At 40.9% G+C, this 21,375-nt stretch overlaps 1 protein-coding gene across 1 annotated transcript in view; it reads left to right on the top strand.

Annotated features, from left to right (window-relative positions):
• Positions 1–837: 837 nt before the first annotated feature.
• Positions 838–21,375, top strand: part of EMB (embigin) — a gene marked incomplete at its 5' end in the record, with an annotated part of 43,538 nt that continues 23,000 nt past the window's right edge. The window contains 3 exon segments of the mRNA XM_014781527.2: positions 838–919; positions 922–1,149; positions 16,102–16,191. Of these exon segments, the coding sequence (XP_014637013.2) occupies positions 838–919; positions 922–1,149; positions 16,102–16,191 (400 nt within the window).

The raw sequence follows: 21,375 nt of genomic DNA, 5'->3' as shown, positions 1-21,375 counted from the left end.
ACACTTACTTTAAAAAAAATCCTTTAATGTGTTATAACATCCTGCAGAATCATCAGATCTTACACCTCTTTTACATTATAATGTAGATTTCTCCTCCCCTCTCCAATAAAGCAATAGCTTTTACTTGTTACATTGTATTCGGTCGGGAGCACTAAAAATTCCAAGCTACAGCCTTACTGGGGAAGGGACAGCATTATCTTAATGTTAGAGTCTGATGAATGTCAGCAGGCTTGTGCAGCGCACACAGTATCTACTTTCAGTAGCTCTTATTTCTTGAGCTCTAGGTGGCTCTTCAGAAACTGTCGGGCTAAACAAACAAAAGGAAAAGAAAAACAGACACACTGTGGGGCCTTGGGATTCTGAAACTTTAATCTAGAACCAGTTAAGCCTTCAGAGACTGGAGGGGAGGATGTGCGCGATTGGTACGCAGAGCAAAGAAAGATTAGTCCAAGATGCAGGACAGCTGGATAGCGCCTTCCACCAGCGCAAACATAAGTCTCCTTAACAACCCAGGGATGACGGGGGTGGGGGTGGGGGGTGGGGGGTAGAAAGTATTCCGTCTAACCATCCTCTCATCTGTCCCATCAAAGTAAAAGTGACCCCTGCTTCAGATGAACTGCAAAGGATAGTCTGCAGGCTTCTTTATACTATATATATATATACACACACACAGGAGGTCCAACCTCTCCGCCAGGAGACGGGCTAGACATCACCTGCCCAGCGTCTTCAGCAAGCTCTCTGCCAGAGCCTGGAGGACGGAGGCGGGAGGGGATGCGGCGCGGAGGTGGCCACCGCACATCCGGGCGCGCCTGCAGCCGGCAGCGCGCTGCATAATTGATTGGGGGCCGGGCGCAGTTCTGGGTCGGCCTCGGGCGCGGCGAGAGCGTCTCGGGGGAGGAGGGCAGGGCGGCCGCGCCCCTCCCACTCGCCTTTTCTCGCGCATCCTGCCCTCTGGCCTGGCAGCGGGGGTCGGGACAGCGGCGGGTGTGCGCGTAGGCAGCGGGCTCTGCGAGGACCGCGGCGGGGCCGCCGGCGCCATGCGCACCCTCTCCGGCCTGCGGGGGCCCCGGGCGCCGCCGCCCGCGCCGCTCCTCCTCCTGTGCCTGCTCGCCGCGGCGCGCCGGAGCTTGGCGGACGGCCATCCCTCAGGTGTGCTGGGTGCAGGGCCGGGGAGGGCCCAGAGGGCGCGCGGGAAGGGGCGCGCGAGGCTCGGTCCCTGCGGGCGGAGGGCCTGGGGGCGCGCCGGGCAAGGGAGGTGGGGAGAGGCGCAGGGATGCTGGCGACCGCGGGTGGGGAGCGGCGGCCGCCTCCTCCCTTTGGCTGTCTAAGCTGCACGAGGGCACTGGGGCGGCTCGGGCTCCTCGGCGTGAATCTGGAACGAAGCTCCCGTGAGTCGGGGGCTTGGTCAGAGGGCAGTGACTGGGCTGTTCTAGGAAGAGGGCGGTCGGGTGTGAGGGTGCGGGCGGGAGCAAGGCAACGACTTGGCCTCGGCTGAAGTGGCAGGCTTTCTGAAAGCCGCGATCCCTACGGCCAACTCCCTTCACTTGAATCGATAGTAAGGCTTAACTATCACCTTCTCTCATCCGGGCCGGTGGATTGGCTTTGAGGATGTTTTTAGAGCTGAGCTGAAAAAACAACATAACAACCAACCAACCAACCAAAGCCCCACAACTCATAGGATAGTGTGTGTGTCTTCTTTTACACGGTGGTCTTTGAAAACGAAGTTTTTTGTGATTGTTGTTTTATTGTTTAAGACACTTTGAAAGAGGAATTTAGGTGCAAAACGTTAGTAAAACCAACACCAAAGTTGCCATTTTAGCTTCACCTGTTTATAATTACTTTTTATGTTGAACGTATTCTGTCTAATCTACTTTCTAATGCAAGTTCCCGTGTTATAAATTTCAGTGTTAGCAGCTCATTAGGATAATAGACCACCTCTCAAATTGGCAGTTATTGTCTATCAGTAACTAAAATCGGGATATTATTTTACACGAGGTTTTCAACCTTTCCTAGGAATTCATTTTTATGAGCTTACAGCGTGTAGGTTTTTTGTAACATGCTTTAAAGATGGAAAGATAAAGGGTAAGATTATTCATTTTTTATAAATTGTCCTTTATAAGGCCTAGTTCTTAACAACTTGAACAAAACATTTTGGGATGCTTTTAAGTTTCTAAATTTCCTTGCCCCACTTCCTGGCCACATCTCTTCTTCATTCATACCACCTACAAAGAGCGGGCAAGGACATTTGCCCCCTGGAGCCATCCCTGATTCTCCCATCATTCACCTGAGAATACTGCAGTTCTGAGGACCAGTGCATTCTGGGTTTGTCCTAGAACTTTGGTCTTCCGCCTGGCTGTATGGTATGTTGGGATTCCCAGGGAGCTTTAAAAATACTGATACCTGGCCAGCCCCCCGTGGCTTAGCCGTTAAGTGCTCGCGCTCCGCTACTGGCAGCCCCGTGCCCGCACTGGCGCAGCGCTTCTTGGGCCATGCTGAGGCGGCGTCCCACATACACCAACTAGAAGGATGTGCAACTATGACGTGCAACTATCTGCTGGGGCTTTGGGGGGAAAAAAAAGGAGGAGGATTGGCAATAGATGTTAGCTCAGAGCTGGTCTTCCTCAGCAAAAAGAGGAGGATTAGCATGGATGTTAGCTCAGGGCTGATCTTCCTCACAAAAAAAAAAATAAATAAATACTGATACCTGGATCCCACCCTCAAAAATTTTGATTCAGTTGGCCTGGGATTCAGCCTGGACCTCAGGAATTTTAAAGCTCCCGTGTGATTTTAATTATGTGATTCTGAGCGGTTGATAACCACTGCTTTAAAATGATAATGGCCTAGAGAGTGCACTGTTGGGGAGATAGTTATTCTGTTGGCATCAGGGAGTAAGGTTTAAATTGACGTTCAGAGCAGACTTCTACAGAGAAAAAAAGTAGGAAACAAATAAATGACAGTGGAGTAAATTAACAAAGTTGTAAATAAATGGGATGATGTACGTATGTATGGCAAATGTCTTTGTGTATATAGTGTAAGGCCTGTCCTTTTAGCTCCACTTAAGCTAAAATTGTGGAATAATGTGCCATGTAAAAGGCATGAAGTAGCATCTCATTTTAAGGCAGAACGAAAAATTGTCAGGCAACCTCATCTAGTTTTATAGATTCTGTATTGATCTTCATGAGATTCATTTTCCTCGTTGTTAAAGGATATTGTGAATTTTACTGGCTGTTTTTTCTTCTAGGTGCTTTGAACTACTTGGAAATAGGTGTTCTATAAACCTAAGACTTTGGGCCAAAGTTTAATAATAAAAATGGTTAAAATTTTTTATATTTACTATATAACAACTATGTGCCAGGCATTGCTTTATGCAGCTTGTAGCCCTATGGGTTAGCTTTTATTATCTCTGACTTTCAGATGAGAAAATTGGAATTTAGAGAGGTTAAATATTTGCCCACTTACACATAGTTAAGCAGTAGAGCAGGAGATTTAGCATGGTCCGATCTGACTCCCAAGCCTGTTTTCTTAAACACAATACTCAATTGTCTTTCTGAGATAACTCGGTATGTCTATGGAAGTTTAGAACTACCGACAGAGAGCACAGTGTGTGAACTTAAATGCTTGATTTGAGCTGAAGAGCATGCTGACACGTTCCCCCCCCTTTTCTCCCCAAAGCCCCACTAGATAGTTGTATGTCATAGTTGCACATCCTTCTAGTTGCTGTATGTGGGACGCGGCCTCAGCATGGCCTGACAAGCAGTGCATTGGTGGGCACCCGGGATCTGAACCCGGGCGCTAGTAGCGGAGCGCGAGCACTTAACCTCTAAGCCACGGGGCTCGCTGCTCATGCATTTTGAGCCCTGGAATCAAGTTAAGCACAGGGACTCACCTTAACTCTTTTAGGCTGTTTCAATTAAATAAGAAATGTAGGGCTGGCCCCGTGGCTTAGCGGTTAAGTGCGCGCGCTCTGCTACTGGCGGCCCGGGTTCGGATCCCGGGCGCGCACTGACGCACCGCTTCTCCGGCCATGCTGAGGCCGCGTCCCACATACAGCAACTAGCAGGATGTGCAACTACGACATACAACCATCTACTGGGACTTTGGGGGACAAAGAGGAGGAGGGTTGGCAATAGATGTTAGCTCAGAGCCGGTCTTCCTCAGCACAAAGAGGAGGATTAGCATGGATGTTAGCTCAGGGCTGATCTTCCTCACACACACAAAAAATAATAAGAAGAAATGTAAAATATCTTTGTAAAGGAGAAATATTATGTAGATGGGACTATTCAAACATCACTGTTATTCCTATTTTACGTGGAACAAATTGAGAATGGGTCTTGTTTATCTTTTGAAAAATATTTGCAGGAGAGTCATTTGAAATGATCATTTTTAGCTTCTAGAGTTACATGGCTTATGTTTCCTTGATCAACCGCCTCCCTTTCTAGATACTCCCCTCTGCACCCAGGGCAAGTCCCTGGTAATAGTTATTTGTTGGAATGAATATTATTCAAGCACCTACATGTGCCTGACATTGTGTTACTCTATATCTAAGTAGAAAACTTGAGCAGTTTTTCCTTTTAAGGCATTTAAACTGTTTAAAGGAATAGGTCAAGTATGAGCCTATCTTTAATAGGGTTGAATCTGATGTATCAAAATTTTGACCATAAATTTATCATCACATTTAAAATTACATTATATAAACTTTTAAGAATTAGTTCAACTGGCTCTTCCTCTTCCTGGTCTTCTGTCTCTGCCTCCCATCCCCTTTTCCTTCCCTTCCTTCCCAGAATGGGTCCTATAGCCATGAGGTGGGGAAATGCAGGGAGGGAGCCTAAGGGCCCAGATCAGGGAATTACATGCTGAGCCAGGTAAGGATGTCATCCAGGTAGGAGAGTGGCCCTGTGTGGAGTCTTAGAGCCTGAGCACAGTGAGGTGGGCCCTTCTGCAGAGGGGCGGCCTGGCCACTGGCCTCAGAGCTGAGCAGAGTGACAAGGGCTTCTATGTAGAGGCAGCCCACTCTGCGGTGCCTGGCCCTAATCAGGGGATGGAGGTAAAGTCTGCAGGAGAGCAGACAGTGCAGGACGTTGGAGCCTGCGTGGGTGAGGAAGACATCTCTTTGGGGCCAGGTGTGGCAGCAGCAATGGGAGATTACTTATATATACAGGGGGATTGATCAAATAAGTAAAACTAGTAAGGATAATAGTATCCAGATTTTTCACTAGAAAAGAAGGAAATAAAGGGGGAAAACTAGAATGAACTTTGTGGTATTGGATTGCAATTGGTAGCATTAGTATGAATTTATGACTTGAAATATATTTATCTCATTCTATATATACATAGTTATAAATGTGTGTATGTGGAAATATATGTGTAATGCGTGTATCATATATTTATATATATGTATATTATACCCATTATATGTGTTGTGTGTGTGTGTATAAATATGCATGTGTATATTCTGAGCTCTGTCCACTGAGATGGAGTGGTGATTTCCCAATAGCGATGAGCATACTTAGCACCCAAATGTTGATTCTAAATACCATTCTTTACTGATAGTACTAGGACTTATAGAAATGGCTGATTTCAGGAATGGGGTGGGGAAAGTATAAGATAATCCTGGAACATCTTGTGCCAGAAAGCAGTGAAGTGCTCAAAGAATGGTGGTCATGACAAAATGATACAGGAGCTAGAGTGAAGGGGCTCCCACTGGACAAATTGAGCATCAAAATAAATAATACTACTAATGGATTAGTATCCACTGAATAATGTCTTGAATAAGATAGCTATTAGCGAGTACATACCGATATAAATTAAATGATTCAATTGAAAGTTTGATGAGGCACAAAATATCACATAGTTTCAAAGTAACTTCCAACAAAATTCTTATTAATGAAAAGGGAAAAATAATAACTACAGCGGAGAAGCCGGCAGACACTGCTTTAATCAAATGATTGAAGTGAAAATCATCAGTAAAGAGAGATAGAAATTGTGTGCCATCTGATGGGATGCAATGAGACGAACACACAACATCCCCTCTGTGCTATTCCTGCCCAAGATGTCTGCTCTGAATCTAATCATTCTACAATATAACTATCCTGGAACTTTCGTAAGCGTCAAGGGGAGAGACTAAAGCTGTTCAGAGTGAAGGGGAGTAGAGGGACATGGCAGCTAATGGCAACATGTGATTCTGAGCTGGACCTTTTTGCTAAAAAGTACATTGTAAGGACTTTTGTTGAAATTTAGCTGAGGTGTGGGATGAGACGATAATGTATAAATGCTAACTTCATTAATGGCAAAATTGGGATGATGTGGGTGTATCTCCTTTGTAGGAAATGTATAGTAATGTTTTAGGGGGGAACGGGTCATCAGATCAGCAACTTATTCTCAGATGGTTTAGGGGAATATTCTTTATTCTGTACTTGATACTTTTCTGTTGGTTCTAGATTGTTTGAAAAGAAACAAAAAGAATTTCAACTATTTCTAAGAAAGCTTGAGGTACAGTAGACATTAAACCATAAGGATAGTTGAGAAATGGTCATTGCTTTATGTAATTAGGTGCCGTTTTCCAAAGGAATGTTTGTTCTCAAACAGAAACAGATTATAAGTGTCAAGGCTGCTTGCCCTAGATTGTAATCTTTTGATTACTTTTGTATACCTGGCCTCATATATTTCACAATATAAAGTGAACCTTAGAAATAAATAACTTAGGACACATACATTGACATAGAAGAAAAAACCTCACTATGTTTTATTAAAAATTAACTCTCCTAATAAAGCATAGTCATTATTCACCATAACAAAATATCTCAAATAATATATTGTTAGTGTAGAAATAATAGATTTTTCATCTATTAATAATAATCTATTTAATAATTTATCTTTAAAATTGGTGTTATTCTTTTAATTGAAAGTAACATTTTCCTGGTCTTTTTAAAGTTATTGTGGTTATATCATTATAACCACAAGATAGTCCCAAGATAGAATCTTTTTTTAATAGCCTTATAATTATGCAGTTCTGAGATCCTGAAAGGAAATTTAGGTGTCTCATTTGATTGATGTGGAAGCCCAAAGTGCTTTTCTTTCTTTTTTTTTTTTTTTGTGAGGAAGATCAGCCCTGAGCTAACATCCGTGGCTATCTTCCTCCCCTTTATGTGGGACGCCGCCACAGCATGGCCTGACAAGTGGTGGGTCGGTGCGCTCCCAGGATCCGAACCGGGCCGCCAGCAGCGGAGCACAGGTACTTAACCGCTGAGCCACAGGGCCGCTGAGCCACAGGGCCGGCCCCCCCAAAGTGGTTTTCTGATATAGCCAAGAGCCTGGAGCTATTATAGTAGCTAGAACTGGTTTCCTGTTTTGCATTTCAAAACTCCATCCGGCCCTTGGTGCTTGTTTGTAAAAGGTCCTCAGAATAGGCCCCTGGCAGGAGGGTGTGGTTAACAAAGAAGGGTTGCAAGAAATGTTCATGCTTTAAAATATCTGCACTTAAATTATGTAGAATAGGACCTCAGGGCCATTTGAAGGTTATTAAAAATCATCGCACTGAAGAATCAAGAGTTGAAGGTGTACCTCTTTTGAAATTAGGGTTTCTCAACCTTGGCATTATTGATATTTTGGGCTGGATAATTCTCTGTTGTGTGGGGCTGTCTTTGTAGAATGCTTAGCAGCATCCCTGGCCTCTACCTATGTCGTGGGTGAGTTGTGTCCTCCAAAAAGATGATGTTCAAGTCCTTACCCATGGTATCTGTGAAAGGGACTATTTGAGAGTAGGGTCTTTGCAGATGTAATCAAGTTAAAATAAGGTCATACTACATTAGGATAGACCATTAACCCAATGACTGTGGTCTTTATGAAAGAAAGGAGAGGGAGATTTGAGTACAGAGACACAGACACACACACAGGGAAGATGGCCACGTAAATACGGAGCCAGAGATTGGAGTGATGTGGCTACAAGCCAAGGAGTTCTGGCAACCACCAGAAGCTGGGAAGAGGCAAGGAGGATTCTTCTCTAGAGCCTTCAGAGGGAGCAAGGCCCTACACCTTGATTTCAGGCTTCTAGCCTCCAGAAGTGTGACAGAATAAACTTCTGTTTTTTTAAGCTGCCACGTTTGTGGTCATTTGTTATGGCAGCCCTAGGAAACTAATATAACCTACTAGATAGAAGTAGTAACCTCCTATAAGTTTTGACAACCAAAATGTCTCCAGACATTGCTAAATGTCCCCTGGGGGGCAAAAATCACACCCAGTTGAGAACCACTGAACAAAATCTTTAAGTCTTATCAAAGAATAACCTAGTGGGTGAAACATTTGAAAAACCTACAGCCTTGAGAAAGAGCAGATCTTAGTCCAACTTTTGGGTTTTTAATTTTTTAAGAGTTTATTTGGCATGTTTCTTTTATTTATTTATTTATTCATTCATTCATTCATTTATTTATTTATTTTGTGAGGAAGATCAGCCCTGAGCTAACATCCATGCTAATCCTCCTCATTTTGCTGAGGAAGACCAGCTCTGAGCTAACATCTGTTGCTAATCCTCCTCCTTTTTTTTTTTCCCCCCAAAGCCCCAGTAGATAGTTGTATGTCATAGCTGCACATCCTTCTAGTTGCTGTATGTGGGACGCGGCCTCAGCATGGCTGGAGAAGTGGTGTGTTGGTGCGCGCCCGGGATCCGAACCCGGGCGGCCAGTAGCGGAGCACGCGCACTCAACCGCTAAGCCACGGGGCCGGCCCTGGCATAAGTTTCACTGTTAAAATATCCTCATGACCCAATGTAGAGGTAGTTTGAAATATGAGTTTCCACAGTGCCCTTCAAAATATATTTTATTGCAATAATCATATTTTAAAGAAAAGATCAATTTATTTATAGTCCTATATTACCAAGTTTTAAAAATAATTTTACAAGGCTGTGTAAAAGTGCACATTGCTCTTGTCATTAGGCTTTTTAATTGTTCTTTAATTTTTTTTTTTTACTTGTCTAAAAATGGCCTTCTTGTGCAATAGTTCTCATGCTATATAAAAAATACGGGCTCTCTGTCTGGACTGTTATCTGTCCCTGGCTTAGAAAGCTGACTTATAAATGTCCCCATCATTTTCTTGCCAAAGCTTCTCTTTTCTTCTTTCCTTGACAGACTCTCTGGAGCATAGTGTCTGAGAATCAGTGTAGTCTCATTCCCCCTTCTCTTCTTTCTACTACTGCAGTTATGGACGGGGGATAAGAGTACTATATTCCTAGACCTGGAAGGAGAATGCTAAATGCATTGTTTATAAGCAATATTGGTAATTAGATATTTTAATGCTGTAGTTCAGCCCTATCATGGCTTAAATGGCTTTTACAGTTTGGCGTGGGATCTCATGATTATAAGGCATACCTCGGAGATAGTGGAGGTTTAGTTCCATACCACCACAACAAAGCGAATATCGCAATGAAGTCAGTCACACAAACTTTTTGGTTTCCCAGTGCATACAAAAGTTCTGTTTACACTATACTGTTGTCTCTTAAGTTTGCAATAGCATTATGTCTAAAAAAGCAATATACATACCTTCATTTAAAAATAACTTAATTGCTAAAAATGCTAACCACCGTCTGAGCCTTCAGCGAGTCATAATCTTTTTGCTGGTGGAGGGTCTTGCCTCGATGTTGGTGGCTGCTGACTGATCAGGGTGGTGGTTGCTGAAGGCTGGGGTGGCTGTGGCAATTTCTTAAAATAAGACAACAGTGAACTTTGCTGCATGGATTGACTCTTCCTTTTATGAACGAATGGTCTGTAGCACACGATGCTGTGTGATAGCAGTTTACACACAGCAGAACTTCTTTCAGAACTGGAGTCAGTGCTCTCCAACTCTGCTCCTGCTTTATCAACTAAGTTTATGTAATATTCTAAATACTTTGTTGTCATTTCAACAATCTTCACAGCATCTTCACCAGGAGTAGACTCCATCTCAAGGAACCACTTTCTTTGTTCATCCTTAAGAAGCAACTTCTCCATTAAAGTTTATCATAAGATTGCAGCAGTTTAGTCACATCTTCAGGCTTCACTTCTAATTCTGGTTCTCTTGCTGTTTCTACTACATCTGCACTTTCTTCCCCCACTAAAGTCTTAAACCCCTCAAAGTCATCCATGAGGGTTGGAATCAATTTCTTCCAAACTCCTGTTAATGTGGATATTTTGACCTCTTCCTATGAATCACAAGTGTTCTTAATGGCATGTAGAATGGTGAATCCTTTCAATTTACTTTGCCCAGATCCCTCAGAGGAATCACTATGTATGGCAGCTGTAGCCTTACAAATGTATTTCTTACATACTAAGACTTGAAAGTCAGAATTACTCCTTGATCCATGGGCTGTAGAATGGATGTGGAAGACATGAAAACAACATTCATCTCGTTCTACACCTCCATCAGAGCTCTTGGGTGACCAAGACTGGGTGACCAGCATTGTCAACCAGCAGTAATGTTTTGAAAGGAATCTTTTTTTGTGAGCAGTAAGTCGCAATAGAGGCCTTAAAATATTCAGTAAACCACATTGTAAACAGATGTGCTTACAGGATTTGTTGTTCCATTTATAGAGCACAGGCAGAGTAGATTTAGCATAATTTTGAAGGGCCCTAGGATTTTTAGAATGCTAAATGAACATCGGCTTCAACTTAAAAGTCACCAGCTGCATTAGCCCCTAATAAGAGAGACAGTCTGTACTTTGAAGCTTTGCAGGCAGGCATTGACTTCTCATCTCTAGCTATGAAAAGTCCTAGATGGCATCTTCATCCAGTATAAGGCTGTTTTGTCTACATTGGAAATTTGTTGTTAGTGTAGCCACCTTCATTAATTATCTTAGCTAGATCTTCTGGATAACCTGCTGCAGCTTCTGCATCAGCATTGCTGCTTCACCTTGCAATTTTATATTATGGAGACGGCTTGTTTCCTTAAACCTCATGAACCAGCCTCTGCTAGCTTCAGACTTTGCTTCTGCAGCTTCGTCACCTCTCAGCCTTCACAGAATTGAAGAGAGTTAGGGCCTTGCTCTGGATTAGGCTTTGGTTTAAGGGAATGTTGTGGCTGCTTTAATCTTCTATCCAGACCACTCACACTTTCTCTATATCAGCAATAAGGCTGTTTCGCTCTCTTATCATTTGTGAATTCACTGGAATAGCACTTTTAATTTCCTTTAAGATCTTTTTCTTTGCACTCACAACTTGGCTAATTGTTTGGCACGAGAGGCCTAGCTTTCTGCTTGTTGGCTTTCAACATGCCTTCCTCACTAAGGTTAAACATTTCTACCTTTGATTTAAAGTGAGAGATATGTGGCTCTTCCTCTCACTTGAACACTTAGAGGTCATTGTAGGGTTACTAATTGGCCTAATTTCAATATTGTTGTGTCTCAGGGAATAGGGAGGCCGAGGAGAGGGAGAGAGATGGGAGAACAGCTGGTCAGTGGAGCAGTCAGAATGCACACATTTATCGATTAAGTTCACTGTCTTATATGGGTGCGGTTTGTGGTGCCTCAAAACAATCACAATAGTGACATCAAAGATCACTGATTACAGAGTCAGCCCTGACGGCCTATTGATTAAAGTTTGGTGCTCTCACTGCTTCAGTGGCCTGGGTTCGTTTCCTGGTCGCAGAACCCCACCACCTGTCTGTCAGTTGCCATGCCATGGCAGTGGCTCACGTAGAAGAACTAGAACGACTTACAACTAGGACTGGGGCTTTGGGGAGGAAAAAAGTCACTGATTACAGATCGCCATAACACATATTAATAAGGAAAAAGTTTGAAATATTGTGAGAATTACCAAAATATGATACAGAGACATGAAGCGAGCAAATGCTGTTGGAAAAATGGCACCAATAGGCTTGTGCAATGCAGGGTTGCCACAAACCTTCAATTTGTAAAAAATGCGATATCTGTGAAGTGCAAGAAAGCAAAGCTCAATAAAACGAGGTATGCCTGTATATAGTGTCGCTTCCATGAGGAAATGTATTCTGAGTTTCAAACCTCGGTTTTATAAATAGTTTATTTTATCCATTCCTAGGTTATAGTGTTTCTGTTATTGGGTTTACACATTTATAATGCTGTATATCAGAGTGCTAAAATTAAAACTTATTAAAATAATTATGCATATTGATAGCAATCAATACATTATGTGGATGAGAGAGAGAGAATGATATTTATCCTAAGAGTAGCTTTTTCTTACATCTTTCTCTAAATGAAGTCCAGATCCTTCCAAGATTTTAAAATATAATAAAGAGATTTTTGGAGGATTTAGAGAAAAGGCTTATTCTTAAATAGAGGTATAGTTGAACTTATTTTCTGTTTTAAATAAAAGCAAATCTTAAAACCCAATGCAGTTTTCTAGTGTTACTTATCCTCTTTCTTTCCTTCCCAATTTACTACAATTAAATGGGGCCCCAAAATTAAATATGTGAAAATGTTACTTTAATATTTTAAGTAGAAATTTTAAGGTGAAATTATAGCATGTTTCTTTCTCTTAAAAATGTTAATAGCATAAATTATAAACTCTTCTAGCAATGTCTATTTTAAAATGTAATCTGTGAAAGATGTTTAAGTAGAGACCATTTTGCTATTTCACATGAAATAAATAGAGGTGAAAATTAGAATGTTATTCAAGTCTTTGAGGCAACACCCTTATGCCCTATCTCCACTGCAGAAGGAGAAAAACAATCTTTTAATCTCTGGAATAGATGTTACTCTTTTATGTGGCAGTTTTGCCACTACCTGTAAAAGAATGCTGCCTGGAAAATTTCTGGCAATGGTTAAGAAAGGGTGAGTGTGCGAACTTGAGGAATGCATGTTATGAGCTTGGCACCATCATTAATATTATACAACTTTTCTGATCCTCCCTTCTTTCTCCATGAAATGAAACCCCAAGTAACAAGTCAGTGGCAGTACTTGGATTAGGATACAAAATTCCTGCCTTTCCATTTGTATTTCTTTTTGTGACTCAGCCTAATCCTTTCTGGGAAGTATTCAGACCACATCTGCCTGAATCTCCTGCCAATTTCCTAATTTAAATGCCAACGTCAGCTGAATCAGCCTCCTGCCAGTTGTCTGCCTACTGCAAGCAATAAGGTTTACATTCTCACTCTTGTGATTAAAAAAATATCTTGAGTAAACACAGAACTTCTCACTTTTACTAATCAGACACCTTCTGTAGACTGCCCTGCTTTTCCACTCAAGGTGTTTGTGTCTGTTGTCTCTTAAAGGGATTTTTCCCAAGAGAAAAATCACGGCAGTTATGCGTGTTCTTTTGCACTTGGGGCTTGTCCAGGGGAATCTGGAACCTGATCAAGATGAATGCTTTAGGGGTCGTGTGAAGTTAGGATACAGGTGGTGGCTGGTTTGTGCATGTCTGATTGTGTTTTTAATATATGAACTGGCGATAGGAAGCTAGTATGTTCTGAAACTACCCAAACCTCCCTACTCTTGAAGCTTGGTTTTTCCTTTTCCTCCTACTCCTTTAACTTCTATAAGCTTAGATTTTGCCCAAGCCAAGCCTGGACCCCTTTTTTCCTTGTTCTATTGCAGGTCCTAGGTGGGCTCTCCATTCAGGTTCTGATGATGAGTAATGGGACAATAACTCCCGCCTCAGAGCTCATCTCCTTGGCATTATCTGCACCCCTGTTCCACCTCCGGAGTCCCTCAAAGACATAGATCATGCTTCATACTCTGTAGCTCACATGCCAACTTATAAAATACACAGGCTAGTTATAGTCAGTTCTATGAATGGGTGCTACTCTGAAATTGTAATGATTTTCAATCACAAATTGTGGGTAGCAGCTTTTTCTTACATCTTTATTGTGATATTATACATGATCGATGTAGCCTCTAGGGACTGAGTTTACTCAGCTTCGTACTCCCCATCAGCATCAAGAAGTATGCGGTCCTCTATATATTCACTTATTTCAGTGAAATAAGAATGACAGCATTTTTTTCAGCTTATGTCACTCTCGTTGCTGATAGCACGAATAATACTAATACTAAAAAGTGATGTCAGACTACCTCAAAAGGTTCATGGGCTTGTTTCAGAGATAAAAAGTGTGGAGAGAACCCTTGGTTGCATTCTGCTCTGCAGTAGGCTAGGCCAAGAAAGGAGAACTCCTTAGCAAGGAAGCAAAGACATCAAAGCTTATGTTTTACAAGCTTCACAGAATAGATGATGTAGTAGAACAGCTTGTTCCTTCCCGTCCGCACCCTCCTGGCTTATTAATAAGTGAATAGCATCTGCCTTGATCTTCCTGAGATAGTTCCTCTTAGTACAACCTCTAAGTGAGCCATGCCCAAGAATGGAAAAAAAATTTTTTCTCATTGGGAAAAGAATGTTGATTGGAGCGCTTTTGGCTGTGTGTGTGTGTGTGTGTGTGTGTGTGTGTGAGAGAGACAGACAGAGAGAGAAAGAGACTATGAATGAATGAATATTAGGTTTGGGTAGAGGAAATGTTTTGTGTTCCTGATAGTCCAGTGAGAAACTCAGAGCATGTTTTCCTATATAATCACTATCAGAGGGTAGTATGATTTCGGTATTTAATTTATTAAAGGATTATTTTATGGAAAAGTGCATTCCTTCTTCCCAAAGCTGCATGAGAAGCGATCAGTCTTTTGGAACACAGCTTATTGGGAAGCTAGATTCCGCTAGGCAGATTTTTCGATGAGGCAATATTATAAAAGCTGTGTGTAAGCAGAAGCAAGAACAGTGCTCACTAACTTTTTTTTTTTTAATTAAAAATCTTTTATTATAGAAAATCTCAAACACACATGAAAGTAGAGAGAACAGTATAATAAACCCTCATACACCCATTGCTCAGTGTCAACGATGAGCAATTCAGTCTATCTTGTATTATCTCCACCTTTACCCACTTTCACCCTCATGTATTATTTTCAAGCAAATCCCAGACACTGTATCATTTCACTCTTAGATATTTTAGGTTGTATTTCATGTTTTTCTATCAGATACTGACTTTTTCAAAAAACATAACCATAATACTACTGTCAGAATTGAAATAAATTTACAATAATTCCTTAATATCATCTAATATGCAATCAGTGTTCAAATTTTCAATTGTCTTATAAAAATTTCATAATTTTATTTTATAGTTTGAAACAGGCTCCAAATTGGGTTCACTCACTGCAATTAGTTAATATGTGTTTTAATCTCTTTTCATAAAAGTGCTCACTAACTTTGATAACGTTTTTCATACACATGAGAAAAGGAAAGAACTGGAAGTCTAATCTTGTACTAGGAATAACTTTCTGAGCAGAGTATTAAAAAAAAGTGAAATAAAAAAGGCCCAGGTTTAATTTACATTGAATGAAAAGTTTAAAGACTGCAGCCAAGTTTACAATAATAAACCTTTTTTCCTTCTCTGACTTGTTTGATAGAGTTGGGATAGTTTTCTTGGGAGGTAAGGTCTGGTGCCTTAAAGTCAAAGAAAAAAGCTTTGAGGAGAGTGGGAGAGGTGGAAATGCAAACATTGTTTCTTTCATAAAAGTTTTCAAAAGAAGAGATAAGTGACAGAGGAAAACTGAAAGTCAGCTTGGGAGAGAGGGGCATACCAGGCTGTAACCACTGCTGGAAAACAAACAGCACAAACTTGCCTTGTGCGGCCATTTTGTCTTCTCTGGCCCCTGGGCCTCTGGTGCCCAGTGCTCTCTATTTTGTTCCTTTTTCACGCCCTTTGTTATGGTCTCTCTGTCCCTCCGTGTTCTCTCATCCTCTCTCTGCCTCTTCGTGACTTTCCTTTTTTCTGACACTCTCATCTAATTCCTCAATGTCTTCAGTTCATTTATGTCTTATAAAGAAACTACAAGTTGTAGGATAAGAAAATGAAAGTTTTTTTTTTAAGCCACTTGATGTAAATCAATAGGAGTTTTTCAGTAAAAAAAAAAAAAGAACATAGAAAATACTGGAAATTTGCTCACATTTACTGGCTCAATGTATTTCCAAACATCTATAGAGCTTGTAAGACCTAGTTAATCAGAGCTTCCTGTACATATTATTTTTCATTAATAGTATACAATAGCATTTTAGCTGTTGCAAACTAGCTTTTAGATAGTCATAAATGATAATCATATGTAATCACATGTTCTTCCTCTTACAGCTTCACCCTTTACAAGTCTGCCTGTCCGAGAAGAAATGATAGCAAAATACTCGAACCTTCCCTTGGAGACTCATAACATATCACTAACAGGTAAAGGTATTGAGTTTCAAATAAGAAAATGCCCAAATAAGTTTTTATTTTTAATTAAGCCCCTACTTTTTGCCTTGTGAAGTACTAACCCCTGCTCACAGTCTGGTGGGAGAAACACACCAGTACCTTATACAATTAAAATGCAGTATATGGGAGTCTAATGTGATGAGGATGGTGTGCTGTGTGTGCAGGGAGGAGGCGCCTACTCCCTGCATGGGAGGGCTAGGAAAGGCTCTTTAGAAGAAGGACGCTTGGGAAGAGGGGAGGGTTCATTCTGATTTGCAGAGACTGTTAATGATTTCATCAGTTCTTGCTGGTACGTCTGTCCAAATCACTTGGCATTGAGGGGAGAATTCATGTATCTGTTGGAAGACTTTTAGGCAGAGAAATTAAAGATGTTATCAATGAGTCAATGACAGTGCTAGGAAAAAACAAGTCAAGGATCGTGAAAGGAAACTCAGCTCTGCTTTGTCTTTTCACAGTCTTGGATTCCAGTGCTTCAAAAGTAATCTCAGAGTTCCTGAAATGAGTAAGAGTAGTTATCTGTGTTAGTAACAATATTAAAAGTATAATTAGAATTAAAAAAATTTTAAACCTGTTTATTAAGTCACTAACACGTTTTATCCAATTATATGTCCAGTCTTTAACTGTCCTCTAGTCTGGAGAACTGTTTCTCTATTTCTGTTTCATATGAGCAGAAGGTGTGCTTGCCCTACCCACCACTGCCATCTGACACCAGTGGAGTGTTTGCACTGAGCTTTTTGGTAGAACATTTTGATGACTTTGGGCCACTCCTGTTTGTTCCCAACTGTCCCCATTCCAATAATTGGAGTTTATTCTTACTTGTAAAAAGTAATTAGGACACTCCTGTATTGTTTCTTGTTCTCTTACTTTTTGCGTGTCTAATGGTTGGTTTCCTCTGTTAGAAATGTTTCTTTAAGAGAGATTCATGTGAAAAGCTGTAAGTTTGCAAATCCTTTGACCAGCCTGGTAATGTTGGCAGCAACAAATCCCTCACTTACCGAGTGTAGCTGGAGCCTGGGGAAGAAGGGGTCAAATGCCTAAGGAAAGAGCAAGAAATGGACTTTTTAGTTGATGTCAGGCTGGTTATTTACTTACTTAACCTATTGGGAGGGTTAAACTCTTTTTTTTCTTTTGGTGAGGAAGATTGTCCCTCAGCTAACATCTGTTGCCAATCTTCCTCTTTTTGCTTGAGGAAGATTGTCCCTGCACCAACATCTGTGCCAGCCTTCCTCTGTTTTGTATATGCAATGCTGCCACAGCATGGCTTGATGAGCTGTGTGTAGGTCCGAACTTACGAACCCCAGGCCGCTGAAGCAGAGCACTCGAACTTAACCACTACACCACCCAGCTGGCCCCTGGAGGGTTTAACTCTTAACCACTTTTTTATTCTGATACCGGTATTAAAACCAGTACGGTCATGCGCCACATAAGGACATTGTGGTCAAGGATAGACCGCATATATGACAGTGGTCCCATAAGATTAGTACCAAATAGTCTAGGGGTGTAGTAGGCTATACCATCTAGGTTTGTGTAAGTACATTTTGTGATGTTTGCACGATGACAAAATCGCCTAACAATGCATTTCTCAGAACGTTTCCCCGTCATTAATCGGCGCATGACTGTATTCCTACTGTTGTGAAGAGACCGTTCACAATTCATAGTTGTCCATTTCTTGCCTTCTGCCTTGGCTTGATCAGATATTAGTCAGGCTTCTCTTCCTCCCAGGCCCCTGAACTTCGGCTTGCTCTAAGTCTAAGCAAGCATTAAATGCATGACCGCAGCCCAATCGTGCTGTCTGCTTCCACCCACTGGTTTGCCCCATTTCCTTTCAAAAGTTCCTGCTAGCGTGCTTACCCCTCCCTATAAAAGAAAAGCCTTTTTCTGTTTGATTTTGAGATGCTTGCAGATCCAAAGTTTAGAGCATTTTCCCTATTGCAATAGACTTTTTGAATAAAGTCTCCTTATTTAAGTCTGAATTTGTTTTTATTTGACAAAAGAAAAGATTTGACATTAATTTTGAAGCATTGGATTTCTGAGCTGTGACCCAGATGGTTGTATTTTCATGTGGGTTGTTGTTCTGGGTGCCTTCCCATCAAAAAGTTTGGCCTTAGGAACTACCTTTACTGAAATATAGAATTTAAATCTGAAGGTGTATTTATGATTATTCAGAACCATAGGTTTTCTTCTTGCTGCTATCACTAGGATTTTTAATCTACTTTGTGAATGGAATGTTTTCATTTTGTCACATCATTGTTGATTTGAATTACGCTTAAAACATTTCTATGTTGTTCTTATTGTTTTCTCTTTCCCTCTGGCCATTTTAGAAGTTGATCTCTCTGTTGGGATAAAATATTTCCTGTAGAGAGATTCAAATGTAATACATTAGTTGCACATTTTGGACCAGCATGACAACGTTGGCCCAGCTCTTAGCAGTCTTACTTACCCAAAGATGCTTGAGACTGGGAAACAGGGTCCTGTGCCTGGGAGAATGAAAAATATGACCTTTGATTCCTGAAAGCCTGATTGTTTACTTATTTTATGTTTTTAAAATGTTACTCATTATTTACTTAACAGACAAATATATACATGGTGTTGACTGTGTACCATGTGTGTATTTCTAAATATAACAATTTAATCCTCACAACAACCCTATGCAGTGGGTACTATTACTTTTTGCAATTTGCAGATGAGGAAGAGGAGGCACAAAGACCTTAAGTGAACTGACCAAGGAGCTCAGTGTTAACCCAGGCAGTCTGGTGCCGGGGGCCATGCTTTTAATCATTATACTATGCAGCCTTCCTTAATGGCCAATTACCCATTTCGTTCAACAGTGTTATTAAAACAATCATACCCATTGTAAGGAAATGTACGTTAGTTTAGAAACTATGTAAAAAGTTTCAAAAACAATGAAAACAAAGCTATTCTAATTGCCTTATTCTTAAATAGTTTCATCATAGAAATTGCGTTTGCTGAGAGAATGAATATGTTTGTGGAAGTATAATTGACTTGACTAAGTTTTTTTTCTATCTGATATGACTGGGTTTTTAAAACTGATCTTTTGATAATGGTCTTTTTTTACATCACTGTACTAAGTTTCCCTTTGTCAGTATTTGAAATTCATTGTTTGTGTTACAGCAATTAGAATGTTTCGTTATTGTTACTTTTATTGTTCTCTTTCCCTCTGCTTATTACAGTGTTTGGTATCTCAATCAGTGTGTTGATAGTTTAACTGGAGGTCAGCAGTTTTCTTAATCACCCTGGTAATGTTGGCATAGGCTCTCCTCAATGGCACATTTTATTTACCGTGGTGCGATGTGAGCATCTGGCCTGGCAAGGTCCTGGTGAGGCAGGGAGGTGGACAAAACAGTCGTGGAGGAACAGGTATGCAGATGAAGGTACGGAGGAAAATTTCAAGACTAGTCAAGGTCAGGAAAGGTAGTCACGTTGCCTAGAGCCAGCCAGGCAAGAGGTCTGGGTTAGGATCACTCAGATTCCAATGGCAGGTGCCCGGTCAACGAGATTGAGGAAAAGATGTGCGAGTCCCTTATATTTGGCTGATCACACATTTTGTTGCAGAGAAAGATCCTCGAATGACTCCAACGAGATGCAAATGTTTATGATGTTTCTCTACTAGTGATCACATATTATGTAAAGACTGTTGACATACAGAGAAAAATGTATTTAATTGTCAGATTATTACTCAATGCTGTATTCTCAAATGAAATATTACATTGTTGGAAACAAGAAATATACCTTTCTGAAATTCAAATGGAACCATGTGCCTTTTAAATTTTTCCTTGAAGTGATCTTAAATCAGTTTAGAAAGTAGGGAAATAACCATCTTACCTGGTTAATTAAAGTGGAGGAAAACAGTGACCAGCAGGAACTTTGTTGAATAAAATTCAGCCGGCATCTTTTCTTGGCTAATTTTAGCACGTTTTCTAGAAAATTGCTGAATCTTTGATGAATTATGTTTGGTAAACCTGTCTTCATTTATGTAGAAGCCATCCACATTTTCTAATATTTCCCTTTCTTTTGAGGATGCCTACATAACATTTCCAAAAGTTTGAGAATAAACTGTGCTTATATAACACCAGCCACATAGTTCCTAGGTCTTGAGGGCTACCAAAGGGAGCACTTGGAGATTTTATATATACGTATATATAAAATACACAAACACACACACTTTTATACTCAGGTTGGGCTTATCTCCTTTTAGGTTTCTCTCTACACATTGGTGATTTTATATTTTAAGCTTATGGAATTTAGACTGTATCACATCAGTATTACACTGGTCAGATGGCATATAAATAACTTATTGACAGATTCAGTGGAAAAAAAATGATGATCATGATACTTTATTTCAATATGAGCTTTATTTTGGGAGAGGGGTAAAAATTACAAGAATGAAGGAGCAGTATTCTTGTGTTATTTTACAAATTTTGAATATGAAGTTTAAGAGAATGTATTTATTCTTATTCATAGGAGTTATTTTATAAAGTCAGTTCAGCTCCATATAGTAAGAAGCATCACATCAATGGAGCAACAGCATGTGACAAATAGGATAGATTGCTTCACTTTTATGTAGAGGTGTTGGCCTCATGTTAGAGTGGCCTTCTGTGTCTGTAAGGACTCTGGATGTTCCATCCAGATTTTAGGATGTAACATGAGACCTCATTGACTGCTGCGGTAAAATGAAGGAGAGCTGCGTCGCAGAGCTGTCCCATTCCACCAGGTTTCTCTGTTGTAGTGCACTTAATTCTTTTTAATGAGAGCTTCTACTTTTAAAGCATGTTTGGAAACACTGTCCTATGCAAGAAATTTTAATTGGCTTTTTCTGGTTTTTTTTGCTTTTTGTTTTTTGTGAGGAAGATCAGCCCTGAGCTAACATCTGCCAATCCTCCTCTTTTTGCTGAGGAAGACTGGCCCTGGGCTAACATCCGTGCCCATCTTCCTCCACTTTATATGGGACGCCGCCACAGCATTGCTCTACAAGCGGTGTGTCGGTGCGTGCCCGGGATGCGAACCGGCGAACCCCGGGCCGCTGCAGCGGAGCACGGGCACTTAACCACTTGCGCCACCGGGCCGGCCCCTGTTTTTTAAATACAAGAACAAAGAACAAAATAGACTTTTTTAATTTATTTCAAGTGATATGATTCC

The sequence above is a fragment of the Ceratotherium simum genome, chromosome 18, assembly GCF_057802395.1.
Source record: "Ceratotherium simum simum isolate JZ-2026a chromosome 18, ASM5780239v1, whole genome shotgun sequence".
NCBI lineage: Eukaryota > Metazoa > Chordata > Mammalia > Perissodactyla > Rhinocerotidae > Ceratotherium > Ceratotherium simum.
Note: the sequence above shows the minus strand (reverse complement) of the source record. Positions and strands in the feature narration are given on the sequence as shown.